At 56.0% G+C, this 13044-nt stretch overlaps 3 protein-coding genes across 5 annotated transcripts; 2 read left to right on the top strand and 1 right to left on the bottom strand.

The window, feature by feature from the left end:
• Positions 1–33: 33 nt before the first annotated feature.
• HYLS1 (HYLS1 centriolar and ciliogenesis associated) lies at positions 34–6386 on the top strand. Of its 2 annotated transcripts, none has more exons than XM_062608779.1 (2): positions 34–165; positions 5287–6386. In XM_062608779.1, the coding sequence occupies exon 2, from the start codon at positions 5311–5313 to the stop codon at positions 6103–6105; it is 795 nt and encodes a 264-aa protein (XP_062464763.1). In that variant the 5' UTR covers positions 34–165; positions 5287–5310; the 3' UTR covers positions 6106–6386. The 2 variants fall into 2 exon arrangements, with proteins under 2 accessions (XP_062464763.1, XP_062464764.1); XM_062608780.1 differs by lacking the exon at positions 34–165 and adding an exon at positions 4606–5007.
• On the bottom strand, positions 744–7489 carry PUS3 (pseudouridine synthase 3). The gene is made up of 5 exons (XM_062608776.1): positions 7368–7489; positions 4093–4520; positions 2542–3101; positions 1996–2186; positions 744–1146 (listed from the first exon to the last, which is right to left on the bottom strand). The coding sequence occupies exons 2-5, from the start codon at positions 4477–4479 to the stop codon at positions 851–853; spliced, it is 1434 nt and encodes a 477-aa protein (XP_062464760.1). The 5' UTR covers positions 4480–4520; positions 7368–7489; the 3' UTR covers positions 744–850.
• A 674-nt stretch (positions 7490–8163) lies between these two features.
• Positions 8164–12268, top strand: DDX25 (DEAD-box helicase 25). Of its 2 annotated transcripts, none has more exons than XR_009962839.1 (9): positions 8164–8321; positions 8417–8509; positions 8595–8697; positions 9365–9479; positions 9584–9761; positions 10090–10327; positions 10588–10750; positions 10839–11846; positions 12067–12268. XR_009962839.1 is itself a non-coding variant. In XM_062608778.1 (9 exons), exons 2-9 carry the CDS (start codon positions 8445–8447, stop codon positions 12126–12128), a joined length of 1113 nt encoding a protein of 370 aa, XP_062464762.1. In that variant the 5' UTR covers positions 8165–8321; positions 8417–8444; the 3' UTR covers positions 12129–12268. The 2 variants fall into 2 exon arrangements, 1 of the variants encoding a protein (XP_062464762.1); XM_062608778.1 differs by having other exon boundaries at positions 8165–8321; positions 10839–11027.
• Positions 12269–13044: the final 776 nt, after the last annotated feature.

A 13044-nucleotide genomic window follows, 5' to 3' on the forward strand; every position in this document is an offset into this window, starting at 1 on the left:
GGAAGGGGCCATCGAGCTGAGCGAGAGCTGTGCCGCCCAATGGTGTCGCTGCGCAGGGCGGCCTCAGCGGACGGGTCCGCCTCAGCTGCGGCGGTTTGAAGCGCGGCGGCGGTTGCTGCCGGTAACCGTCGCGAAGGGAGCACGGGAGCGGCCGGGCCCTCACAGGTACCGCGGGGAGGGGGGGGCCGGGCTGGGGTCGCCTCGGTGGTGTGAGGTGTTGTGAGGGGGCTGAGGCACCACCATTGCCCCCAGGGGGCACAGCCGCGTTCCTTGGCGTTCCACAGAACCATTAGGCTTGAAGAACCCCGTGGAGATCACCCAGCCCAAGGCCAGGCAGAGCAGGTCACAAATCCCTTGGTGGGATTTGGATGTCTCTATAGAGAGAGACTTCACACCCGCCCTGGGCAGCCTGTTCAGTGCTCTGACACCCTCAACGGGAAGAAGTACTTCCTCACGTTGAGGTGAAACTTGGTTTTAGTTTATGGCCGTTGCTCCTTGTCCTGTCACTGGGCACCACTGAAAACAGTCTGGCACCATCCTGCTGGCACCCACCATGGAGCTCTTGATCTGCATTGATGAGATCCCCTCTCAGGCTGCTCTTCTCCAGGAGCTCCCGCAATCTCTCCTCATCAGAGAGATGCTCCAGACCCCTGAGCATCCCTGTGGCCTCCACTGGAGCCTCTCCAGCAGCTCCTTGTCTTTCTTGCACTGAGGAGCCCAGAACCAGACACACACAAATGTGGCTTTACTTGATATTTATAAAAATAGCACTAGAAAATGGCATATTTTTACCAATTATATGAAAAGGCAAAGGGTTGAGATGCTCTCTTGCTGAGGTGACCCGTCACCATCACTCCATATCCACGCAGACCCGCTTGGGAGGCTGCTCTTGGACATCCCTGCTGTGGCTCCTCTTGCTCTCAGGGGGCTGCTGGTCCCTGTCCCCCTCCAGCTCCAGCCCGAGGGGGGACTGGATGCGGCCCCTCTGCACAAAGTGCTGGATACGGGCCTCCAGCCCCTCGCACTTGGGACGGGACAGCAAAGGCTTGTACGTGCGGGCTCGGACACCTTCCACAAAGCCACTGGCCTGGCGGCAGAGAGGGGGCTGCCGGGCTGCCCAGAGGATGGTGCTGCTGCTCTCCTCACCTGTGATGCAATGAAAACAACACCCGTGGTTTGAACAATCTACTTAATTCCCTCCTCTCTCCTTCAAAACCCATCCCTCTGTAATTCCATGATATTCATAGAATCATGGAATGGTTTGTGTTGGAAGGGACCTTAAAGATCATCCAGCTCCAACCCCCTGGCACAGGCAGGGACACCTTCCACTAGAGCAGGTTGCTCCAAGCCCCTGTGTCCAACCTGGCCTTGAACACTGCCAGGGATGGGCAGCCACAGCTTCTCTGGGCACCCTGTGCCAGCGCCTCAGCACCCTCACAGGGAAGAGCTTCTGCCTAAGAGCTCATCTCAGTCTCCCCTCGGGCAGGTTAAAGCCATTCCCCTTGGCCTGTCCCTACAGGCCCTTGTCCAAGGCCCCTCTCCAGGTTTCCTGGAGCCCCTTTAGGCACTGGAGCTGCTCTAAGGTTTCCCCTTAAGAAGCCTTCTCCAGGCTGACCCAGCCCAGCTCTCTCAGCCTGGCTCCAGAGCAGAGCTGCTCCAGCCCTCGCAGCATCTCCATGGCCTCCTCTGGCCTCACTCCAACAGTTCCACGTCCCTCTTGTGCTGCTGCCCCAGAGCTGGATCAGGACTGCAGGGGGGGTCTCCCCAGAGCGCAGCAGAGGGGCAGCATCCCCTCCCTGAGCTGCTCATGTGCTGGGGGTGCAGCCCAGCAGGTGGGGCATTCTGGACTCAAACTACCACTGAAGCTGCGTCATGGGGAGCTTCTCCTCCACCAACACCCAAAAGTGCTTCTCAGGGCTGCTCTGAACCACTTCTCCATCAAAACTGTGCCTGGGATTGCCCTGACCAAGATATTGCCACAAACCCATCCCTTACCTTTGCCTGTAGCCACGGGAGCAGCATCTAACCCCTGCAACATGCTGCGCAGCACTTGGGTTTTGACGGCATGGCTGGCCCAGAGCTGCTGCAGGTGTGTGACATTGAACTCCTGTACCTCCTGGTCGTAGAGCCACTGAATGTTCTCAAACTCACAGTCATACAGGACGAGAGGGAACTCTACTGCCATGCTGGGGAAGAGGAGGGAAGTGTTAGCTGTCACTGTCTGGAGGGATCTGTGACAGAAAAGGCTCACACAACACCCTGCCCTCTGCCAAAAGCAGCCATGTCTTTTACAGAACTCCCTTTGCCTTTAGAAACTGAATTAGCTTTTAGCAAATACCGTGGACTAAAGCCATAAAGTTTGTCTGAGAGCAACAAAACTGAGATCCTTATGGATACCTCCCGGAGAGGCCGCTGGCAGCTTGCTTCCATATTGTGAGAGACTGCTTTGCAGGCTGGCAGAGAATTGCCTTGCCAGCAGCACTTCACACACAGCCATCGCCTCAAGAAGCAGCCCAGCAAGTTTTCCCAAGCTTCCCATACCTGTACTGTGGCTTTTGAGGGTTCTTCTCCACATCCAGCAGCTCGTCAATGACCTCTGGGCTCTCCATCCCCTGGCCGATGAGGAAGAGGACGGCCATCATGCAGCGCACTTGGTGATAGAGGAACGCTTGGCCTGTCACCTCAAACTGGCACAGATGGAAGGGATCCTGCGGGCCTGTTCCTCCTCCTCCTTCAACCCATGTCACTCCAGCACTCAGGATCGTCCTCTGGAAGTTCACCACCCCGTTGGCAACGTCCATTTTGCAGAGATTACGGAAGTCATGCGTCCCCACATACCTCTGGGCCGCGGCGTGCATGAGCCCCACGTCCAGGTTGGCGCAGGGGAAGAAGTACCGGTAGGTCCTCTTGAGGCAGCTGAACCTGGCACTGAATTCAGGCTCCACGGGGGCCCAGGCCAGCACCCTGATGTCAGGTGGGAGCACCCTGTTCAGAATATGGGTGTAGCGGAGCTCCTCCTCGCTTTTCCCTTCTGAGGCACCCCTGTGGCCGTTGAGCTTCTGCCCCTCCAGCAGGTTGGAGCGGAGATCGAGGGAGATCACCTGCAAAACGAGGAATGCCAGGATGAAATGGCAGATGGGTGTATTCTGGGGAGCCAAGTCTTCCTACACCACTGTGAAATAAATTCAGGATCTCCTCCAGAGGAAGGTGTCTCAAATGGGGCCATCTCCCCACTCCTTCCTGCGGGAAGAGCTGCCTCTGCTCAGGTTCCCAGCAGATGCTACAGATTCCTTTAATAACACAGAAACTTGCAGGCTGCCTACGTAGCTCAAATCTGCTTCAACTTTAGGCCCTGGTTTTTGGATATAATGTGCTTTTTTATTATTTCACTTATTTTTTTTTTTGTCTGGAGGTGATGGTTTAAGGCAGTAACAGCCTGGCTGCCTGGGAAACCTGCTGTGGGAGCAAGTTAATGAACACTGCAGGTGCTTGCATGCTTCAAACAGCACAAGGAAAGCCGGCCCCTGCCCTATTCCATGTGGCTCATCCCATGAAGGAGAGCAGACAGCCCATCTGAAGCAAAAGCTGAGCTGGCTCCAATTCCCAAGCCAGGAGGGAAGGAGAGACTGGCCTGGCGGCGAAGCCATCGCTTCACTCCCTCCCTCTCCCACGCTCCCTTCCGCTCCAGCTACCCCCAGACCCTTCTGCGCAGGAATTGGGCTGCCTGGCTCCACAGGAAGAGATCCAATTCTTGGATTCGATTTCATTTTTTGTTAGGGTGAGCCAGTTAAATCAGCTGCCAGGGCTCTGCAAGGAAGGGGCATCTTCTCTTTCTTGGCTGTTGGGAAGCTGCAGCCTGAAAACCATGTTTCATCCTCTTAAAACAGCCCCCTGGAAAAAATAATGCTAATAAACATTCTGAGGGTCAAAAATCACCATCCTGTATGCAGGAAGCCAGCACCAGGCTCACTTTTAAAGCTTCTGGCTTTAAAGAAAAATAAATCCAACCCATGTCTTGGCTCATCACAGAAGACATTAATCCCACAGGAGCCCAGAAACCCAGGAAGAGCCCCAGCAGGGGAGGATACTGACCTGTCCAAACGCACTGACTCCTTTGTCCGTCCGCCCGCAGCGGTGGTAGTTGGATGTCTGCCTGTCATCTACCAGCCGTGTCTTCTTCAAGGCTTCAAAGAGCTTCTCCTCGATGGTGTTGGTGGTGTTCTCCTGGCTGGCAAAGCCCTGGTAGCCCCAGCCCAGGTAGGAGATCTTCAGTGCCACGTGTCTGCGGCCATAGGCTCCGAAATCAAACGGCCGTTGTTGGCGTTTCTTGCTCTTCCCTGGGGCTGATGGAGCCTCTTGTTTCCCAGCGCCCTCCTTATCCTCTCGCAGCTTCTCCCGCAGCCTCCTCACCTCCTCTTCCAGCTCCTGCACCCTTCTCAAGAGTTGATCCTGATCAGCAGCCGTGCTGCCCTCAGCCATAGTCCTGGAGCCTTCGGTAGCTGCTGGGGACTCCTCAGGTTCTGCAAAGAAGGAAATCACATTTTTACGTGGCTTTATCACATCTGTAACTTTGCTCTATGAAATAATCATTGCCCACGGAATTTATTGTTTTAACCTCTGTGTTCTGTGGGATCCAGCATTCCCAGCTGGCTTTGTGCTATCCACACCATGGTGGAGCCTTTTCCATTCCCCAGCACGCTGAGCCAGCACCACCACACCAGACAGCTCGCTAACACCTGCCACTCATCTCACCACACCATCTGCTCCAGCATTTCATAACAGCACGCTTCAAACTGGAGTTTTCCTTCTCTCTTTTCCAAACCAGTCATCCTAAACCTGTGTCACGACTGGAATCTGTCTCCAGATCCCTTTTCAGCACAGCTCCTGAGGAATACCATAATCACACTCAGCCTTTGGGCTGCAATGAGCCTTTTCTTCTGTGGGAGTAAAATCCTCTTGGCCATCCCTGGATTAAATCATGACTCAATTCCATGTTTTTAAGAGCAGGTACAAGGGGAAAATCTATTACACAGCAAACTGAATCCACCCTGTGCTTGTCCATTATCCTGTTAGTACCTTATATATCACTGAATTAATTTCAGTGCTATTTCCAAGCTGCAATTTGGGGGTTTCCTTGTGGATGTGAGGGGTTTATATCTGCACTGCTGTAGGTGAAGAGCCTTCTGCTGGCAGCAGGATATTCAGCAGCTGAGTGTCAGAGCCCACTTTATGTCTTCAGCTCCAAGTGCTGCAAGGAATTAACTCTGGTTTACTGTTTCTTTGCAGAATCCACCCAATCTGGTGAAAATCATGGATACAATGGGAGCAGACAGGTATGACTGGACCACTCTGGATGCTGAGGAGCCGCCAGCTGCAGTGCGGTACCCCCAGCGTGGAGGCAGCAAGCAGTGGGCACACCCCCACCATGATCCCTATGTCGATGCCTCCCTCACTTTGGGAACACAGCCAGGCTCTCCTCGATGTTCACAGGAGCAGAGAGGAGGCAGGAGGCTGGTCATGAAAAGGAAGGTGCTGAGGCACAGACCTGATGGCGGAATGGAGGTGTCCGATGAGTCAGTGCCCGGCGAGCCTGAGAGCGATCCCGAGGTTTGGAGCCCCAGGCAGGAATTGTCTGAGCCAGACGACAGCATCTCTGAGGGGGAGATTGAGACCAGCAGCAGCTCCCATGATGAATCTCTGTGCCAGTGGCTCCCTCTGGACAGCTCCCCCTCTCTCCTTGGGGATTTCGGGAGCAGGAGCTCTCCTGTTTCTCAGTACACAGCGGGACAACCCAAATCCTTCATCCCACCACGGCTAGAGCTGCTGGGACGGAATAGGGGGAAAACCGACCGAGTGGCCAAATACTTTGAGTATAAACGAGAATGGGAGAAGTTCCGGATCCCGGGAGAGGATCAGCGGCAGGAACTGCGCTGGAGCATCCGGGAGCAGATGCTCTGCAAGGCTGAGCTTCCCGGGAAGCCACAACACTTCTATGTCCCCAACACCTACACGGTGCCCACTGAGAAGAAGAGAGCTGCCCTGCGCTGGGAAGTGCGCTGGGACCTGGCCAACGGCCTCATGCCCAGGAAAGCCACCTCCACCTAGGCCCGCTCCATATAGATACCTCTGAACCACAACACACTGAATGCATTTTTCCCCTCAAAAACCTTGATAATTAGGTAAATCTCCCCTTTTTTTACGCATTTCTAGAGGGTTAAATCCTGGTATTAAAACTTCACCTGGCGCAGAGGGAAAAGCTTCCTCCTGAGTTCAGGTTCGGGGCATTAGGAATCAGGATGTAAGGATCTTTGGGATTTGAGTGCTCCTGGGTTCTCATGTGAGGTTTTATTTATGGCAATATCTCTAATAAAGTGTGTGGAAAGATTCCTTATTGTCCTGTGGGTTAATTAGAGATGCTTCCTCACCCCCTCAGCCTGTACCTGTTACTCCAGGCTCATCTTTGTGTCTCACTTAGCCCCACTTTACCTTGTTTTTAAAACACATTTTAGGGGGAATTAAACCCAACATTATCCTCATGATTTTCCTGGTTTCCCCCCCATATTTCCAGAAGTTTGGTGATTTGTGCAGTAGAGGTCCCCAAAACCTCAGGGGAACGGCTGGAGGAGGGCATGGGAAGGATTTGAAGCAGGTGACAATGGGAGCCCCATGTCGGGTCCCTAAAACCTGCTCTGGGGTGGGGGATGAAGGACACCCTGCTGTCACCCCACACTGAGGAGTTCTGGCACCCCGTGCTCCAGTGCCCTGTGGAACCCCCTGATGGAGGGATGTCTGTGCCCAGCACCCAAGGACCCCTTAAAGCCCTATGGGGGACACTGCAACCACCCTACAGGGTCCCTGCTCCTTTGGTACCCCAGGCACCCACCCAAAACCTCATGAGGAACAGCAACACCACTCCACAAGGCCCCTGCTCCTCCAGCACCCTAAGAACATCCCAAAACCCTGTGGGGAGCAGTGCTGGCACCCCATGTGGTCCCTGTCCCCCACCCTATGGGGTCCCTGCTCCTCCAGCACCCCAGGGAATCGCCCCCAAAATCCCGTGGACAGTGCTACCACCCTACATTGTCCCTGCTCCTCCAGCACCCCAGGGATCCCCAGAAAACCCCTGTGGGAGCAGTGCTGGCACCCTATAGGGTCCTTGTCCCCAGCACCCCAGGGACCCCTGCAACACCTTGCGGGGAACAGTGCCACCACCTTAAGGGGTCCCTGTCCCCAGTGCCCCATTTCCACCCCCTCCATGGGTCAGTCTGTGCCCCCCCATCACCCCAGGGACCTCCTGATGCCCTGGTAGGTCCCTGCTCCTCTCGCCCCGAACCCCATCCGCCCGGGGCCCACGTCCCCGGTCCTACCTGCGGTGCCGGTGCCCCGGAAGCGCCTGCCCCGTCCGGTTCCTCCCGCGCTCCTCCCGCCCGCCAGGGGGCGCGTCTCCCCGCGTCGGTGCCTCAGGAGCGGTGCCGGGCGGGCGCCATGGCGGAGGCTGGGGACAGCGGCGGCTGCGAGGCCGGGCTGGGCCGCGCCGGTCCCGCGGGGCTGCTGCCGCTTCCCTGCGTCTTCCCGCCGGGATCCACCGCCACTTCCCGGCACCTGCCCGCGCCCTGCACCCCGCAGCGCTGCCGGGACCCCTTCCTGCGGCGCCGCGGTGAGCGCTGGCCCCGGCCCCGGCCCCGGCCCCGCCTCGGGGAGGGCCCGGGCGGCACGCCCGCCTCAACCCCGCTTCTCCTCCCACAGCTGGACGAGGCGACGAGGAGGAGGATGAAGAGGAGGAGAGAGGTAAATGTCTGCAGCGGGGGGCAGAGACCGCCACCTCAGCGGTGTCGGGGTCCCCTTTTGCGGGGGGGGGGGGACAGCCCGAGCCCTGTGTGGCAGGGAAGGGGACAAGCTCGGTGTTAACAGTCGTGATTTGGGATCCTGGAGCCTTGCATGGGGTGGTTGTGGCCCAGATGCAGGACCCGGCGCTTTGCCTTGTTGAACCTCATCCCATCGGTCACAGCCAGTCCATCCAGCCTGTCCGGCTCCCTCTGCGGAGCCTCCTGCCCTCCAGCACATCAATGCTCCCAGCCAATTTGGTGTCATCTGCAGATGTACTGAGGGTGCTCTCCATCCCCTCATCAGTCAGTGATAACTCTAAACAACACTGGCCCTTTTAATGAATTCCTGCCTTTTCCAGTGGTGCCAGCCGAAACCTCGCTGCTGAACAAGCTGATCCGCACATCCCTGGTGGAGTCCTGCCACAACGTAGAGATCCTGCAGCGGGACCCCAGCTCCCCACTCTACTCCATCAAAAGCTTCGAGGAGCTGCCCCTGTGAGTGTGTGTGTGTGTGTGTGTGTGTGTCCCAGCAGGGTCACCAGCACTCCCCAAACTGACCGTTTCTGATGGGTTTTCTGATGTTTTCACAGGAAAAAGGAGCTTTTGCAGGGTATTTACATGATGGGCTTCAACAGACCATCCAAAATCCAGGAGACAGCTCTGCCGATGATGCTGGCGTACCCGTGAGTAGCAATGCCCTGTGGTGAACCCCATCTCCCTCGAGGCACCCCAACCCTCGCGCTCCTCTAAGCCATCTTTGCCTTGCAGGCCCCAAAATCTGATTGCCCAGAGCCAGTCAGGGACAGGGAAAACAGCAGCTTTTGTCTTGGCCATGCTGAGCAGAGTTAATGCCACCGAGAAATACCCGCAGGTAACGTAGGGAAAGGGAAAGCTGATGCAGGAGGGTTTGCCCAAGCCCTGAAATGCTGCCTGGGGGTAGATCCCAGGGGTTTGTCCCTGCTTCCATGTGATTTTATCCGCTGGAAGGGGATGATGAACCCACAGGTACCATTGCAGCAGCAGGTAGGACAGAAGGTGTGGTGCCTGCTGAAAGGAGGCACTTCTTGCCAGGCATTAGATAGCCTGGAATTTAAACTTGGAAAAGCAAATGGAGAAGCTTCTGGGTTTCTGGTGGTTTAAACACCCCCGTGATCCCTGATCTCCTCCCTGCGTGCAGAACCTGCTGTGCCAGCAGGTTGCTGCCATTTGGGACCACTCATCTCCAGTGTATGGGGTGATTTAAGCTGTTGCTTTAAAGCTGGGCATGGAAATGAGCTGCACCACCTTTCAGGAGAGCAGAATCTCCCCCTGAACGAGTTACAGTGATTCCTTTCTGTCTGTGTCCCTGTGGCAGGGCCATGTTCCCAGCTCCCTGACCTCAGATCTGATCAACTCCCAATCCCCCTGCACTTTCAAGGGTTGCAGTGTGGGATTTTCGTGTTTTCCCCTCGTGTCTGCCCGTTGTATCCCATCCTGGGAGTATCCTTGGCTTTTAAGCAAAGTATTTCTAGTCTGAGAGCTCTTTGTTTCCCCCCAAGTGCCTCTGCTTGGCTCCCACCTACGAGCTGGCGCTGCAGATCGGGTGCGTGATCGAGGGCATCGGGCGGTTTTGTGCTGACATCAGCGTGGCGTACGCGGTCCGGGGGAACAGAGGTGAGTCCTGCCTGGAGCCACCGGCACCATGGGAGCATTGGGACCCCCTCCTGGAGCTCCGAGATAGCTGAAAGAGAGACATGGTGTCATTTCCTCTCTGGCAGTCCTGCAGGGCACTGTGCTAAAGGAGCAGATCATCATCGGGACACCGGGAACGATGCTGGATTGGTGTTTCAAACAGAAGGTTGTGGACCTGAAGAAGATCACCCTCTTCGTGCTGGATGAAGCTGACATTATGATCGACACGCAGGGCCTCTCCAGTCAGAGCATCCGCATCCAGAGGTGGGTGTTCCTGATGGATTTAACCCTCTTTAAGGGAAGTGAGGGAGAATTCATCTCCCAGGATGAGCTGAAGCAGCAACAGAAGAGTGTCCCTGTGATGCGGAGGGGGTTTGCTGCTGTGAGATTGGTGTTTGTGTATGTGCTTTGCTTAGTCCAGGGATGTGGCTCTGTAAATCTGTGTCCATTGGACAGCCAGCAAGACTTTTGTCACAATTCCCTTTGCTTTGAGCCTTTACAGCAGCACAAAATCACCTTAAATTGCCTTTTCCCCTCCTTCTGATGAGCCCATCCAGGTGCCAGGCTGACAAGTCCTTCTCCTTCTCCCCAGGGTTCTCCCCAAGAGCTGCCAGATGCTGCTGTTCTCGGCCACCTTCAAGTCAACCGTGCGGGAGTTTGCTGAGAAAATCGTCTCCAACCCCATCATGATAACGCTGCGGGAGGACGAGCTCACCCTCAGCAACATCCGGCAGTACTTCTTTGTGTGCAGGAGCAGGGAGGAGAAGTACGAAGCTCTCTGCAACATCTATGGCAGCATCACCATCGGACAGGCCATGATCTTCTGCCAGGTAAAGCCCCTTGGAGCACGGGGAGGTCCATGTGTGACGTGGAAACACACTGCATGTCCCTGCCCTCAAAGTGTGTCCTCACGGAGGCTTTGAGCTTGTCCACATCATGTTTTTTTTGAGGTGTTGGGAAGCACAAGGAGCTCCCTGGAAGGAGCAGGGGACTTGGGATAGGGGAATATCAGTGGAATGTCTTCTGGGAGCGATGGAATGCTGGCAAAGCCACAGCAGCACCTCATCCTGCGTCATCCTGCCTCTCCCAGACACGGAGGAGTGCCGACTGGCTGGCAGTGGCCATGACCCACGATGGACACCAGGTTGCCATCCTGACAGCAGAGCTGACGGTTGCCCATCGTGCCAACGTCATCCAGCGCTTCCGCAGCGGGAAGGAGAAGGTCCTCATTGCCACTAATGTCTGCGCCAGAGGTACACCAAATCCCAGCGCCCTTCACCTCACCTCTGGTTCTTGATCCCACAGGGTGAGGTGATCCCTCCTTCTGTCTCCCTCTTCCAGGCATCGACGTGCAGCAGGTCACCATTGTGGTGAACTTCAGCCTCCCCACCAACCTGCAGGGAGAGCCTGACTTCGAGACCTACCTCCACCGCATCGGGCGCACGGGGCGCTTCGGGAAGAGCGGCATCGCCTTCAGCATGGTGGAGAGCCAGGACGTGGCACTCGTGGAGATGATAGAGAAGCATTTCCGTGAGTATCCGTCCATATCCACCTCTCCTGGGGTGGTTTGGGGATTGGGATCCCCCCTCCAGCCTGTTTCCCAGCTCACATGGACCTTGCTGGGCTGCCCCTTTAGCCCATCACTCTTCTAGGGTTGGGATTTTTCCTCCCTTGCAGCAACATTTCCAGACAACCAGCCAAGGAACTTGTGTGTGTGACTTGAGAGGGATATTTCACATACCCAGGATGCCTCACATCGCTTCTTTTTCCTCCTTCAGGCATTTTATCTGCCCTTACCTGGCAAAACCACATCCCAGGGATGTGGTGTCCATGCTGCAGTATTGAAGCTGGCAGCTGAAATGGTGCCTGAGTGTTTCCTGAGTGGAAATAGATTCCACTTGGGAATATCAAGGGGGTTTTTCATGGCATGTGCAAAATCCTGTGGCTGCACTGGTGGCTTTTCAAGTCCTGGTGTGTTTTCCCTGTGATTTTTATGGAAAAGCAGGTTATCAAAACCTTTCGGTGTGTGGAAAACCACGTCCCTTCCTCAGTGCTGCCCAGCAGCTTGTCCTTTAAATCCAAACCCCGAAGGAGCCCGTGGCAGAGCCTGGCAGGGCACACGTGAGCCAGATACTCCGGCAAAGGCTTTTCCAAGCAGCAGAAGCACTGGATAACTGCAGCTGGAATACTGAGGAGGCCTAGTCCAACCATGGAATTGGCCAGAGGAGCCCAGCAGGGGATGGAAATCCAAGTGGATGAGCTCCTGCCTGCATTTTTGACGTCGTGACTTGAGGCTGGGGCTGCCAAACAAGGACAACGACCCTCTTCCCATCCGGCATCGCCTCGGAGGTGGGAGCAGAGCCTCAAACCTCACCTGAGCTGCTGCCTTTTGCTTGGGCTGCCTCTCGCTTCTGCAGCAGCCACCCTTGATCTGCACCATGGAATTCCCAGCGGCGGGAGCTTCCCAGCCCGCGGTGCATGCAGGCAGTGTGAATGCCAGCTCCTGCCCTCGCTGGGTCCCGTTTTCCCAAGCTCTGACACACTTTGTTTCTGTTTTCCCTTCCTATAGAGACCAAGATCAAGCAGCTGGACCCGGGCGACATGGATGAGATTGAGAAGCTGGAAAACTGAGTGAGGAAAACTCGCCAGATCCTAGTTTTGGTTCCGAACAAGGCAAAGTTGCTGGGAAAACAGTTCCCCAGTTCTCTTGGAACTCCCTGAAGTTGTTTGATTTTGTTGTGATGCTTGAGAAGACAGTGCAGTTACAGCCAGTGTTGTCCTTGGTTTTGTTCCTTGGTGTAGCTCTGAGGTTCTCACAGCTGGCACTTGGTGGATATGATCCCCTGAGGATCTCAGCACTGGATGATGCTCCTCAAAACCGGGTTTAGAGGGCAGGGAAGCGGCAAACTCCAGTTTTCCACTGGAAGCTGCGTTCTGCATCGGAGCAAGGGGGTTCCACCAAGGTGGGTGGTGTGGTTGACACAGTGGAGGGAAGGGATGGGATGCAGAAGGACTTGGGCAGGCTAGAGGGGTGGGAATGTGTGAACCTGATGATGTTCAACAAGGCAAAGTGCAAGGTCCTGTCCCTGTGCAGGGTAATTCCCAGCACACCCACGGGCTGAGGGAGACTGGATTGAGCAGCCTGAGGAGAAGGACTTGGGGTGTTGGGTGAGGAGAAGCTCCCCATGACCCAGCTTCAGTGTGTGCTTGAGCCCAGAGCCCCCCATATGCTGGGTTGCACCCCCAGAGTGTGAGCAGCAGCTCAGAGAGGGGATCCTGACCCTCTGCTGCTCTCTGGGGAGAATACCCCTTCAGTCCTGATCCAGCTCTGGGGCAACAGCACGAGAGGGACATGAGCTGTTGGAGTGAGGCCAGAGGAGGCCATGGAGATGCTGCGAGGGCTGGAGCAGCTCTGCTCTGGAGCCAGGCTGAGAGAGCTGGGCTGGGTCAGCCTGGAGAAGAGAAGGCTCCTGAAGGGGAGACCTGAGAGCAGCTCCAGTGCCTGAAGGGGCTGCAGGAAACCTGGAGAGGGGGTTTGGACAAGGGA

The sequence above is a fragment of the Pezoporus occidentalis genome, unplaced genomic scaffold (assembly GCF_034315485.1).
Source record: "Pezoporus occidentalis ecotype Australia unplaced genomic scaffold, CSIRO_AGI_Poc_V1 ctg130, whole genome shotgun sequence".
Classification (NCBI taxonomy): Eukaryota; Metazoa; Chordata; class Aves; order Psittaciformes; family Psittacidae; genus Pezoporus; species Pezoporus occidentalis.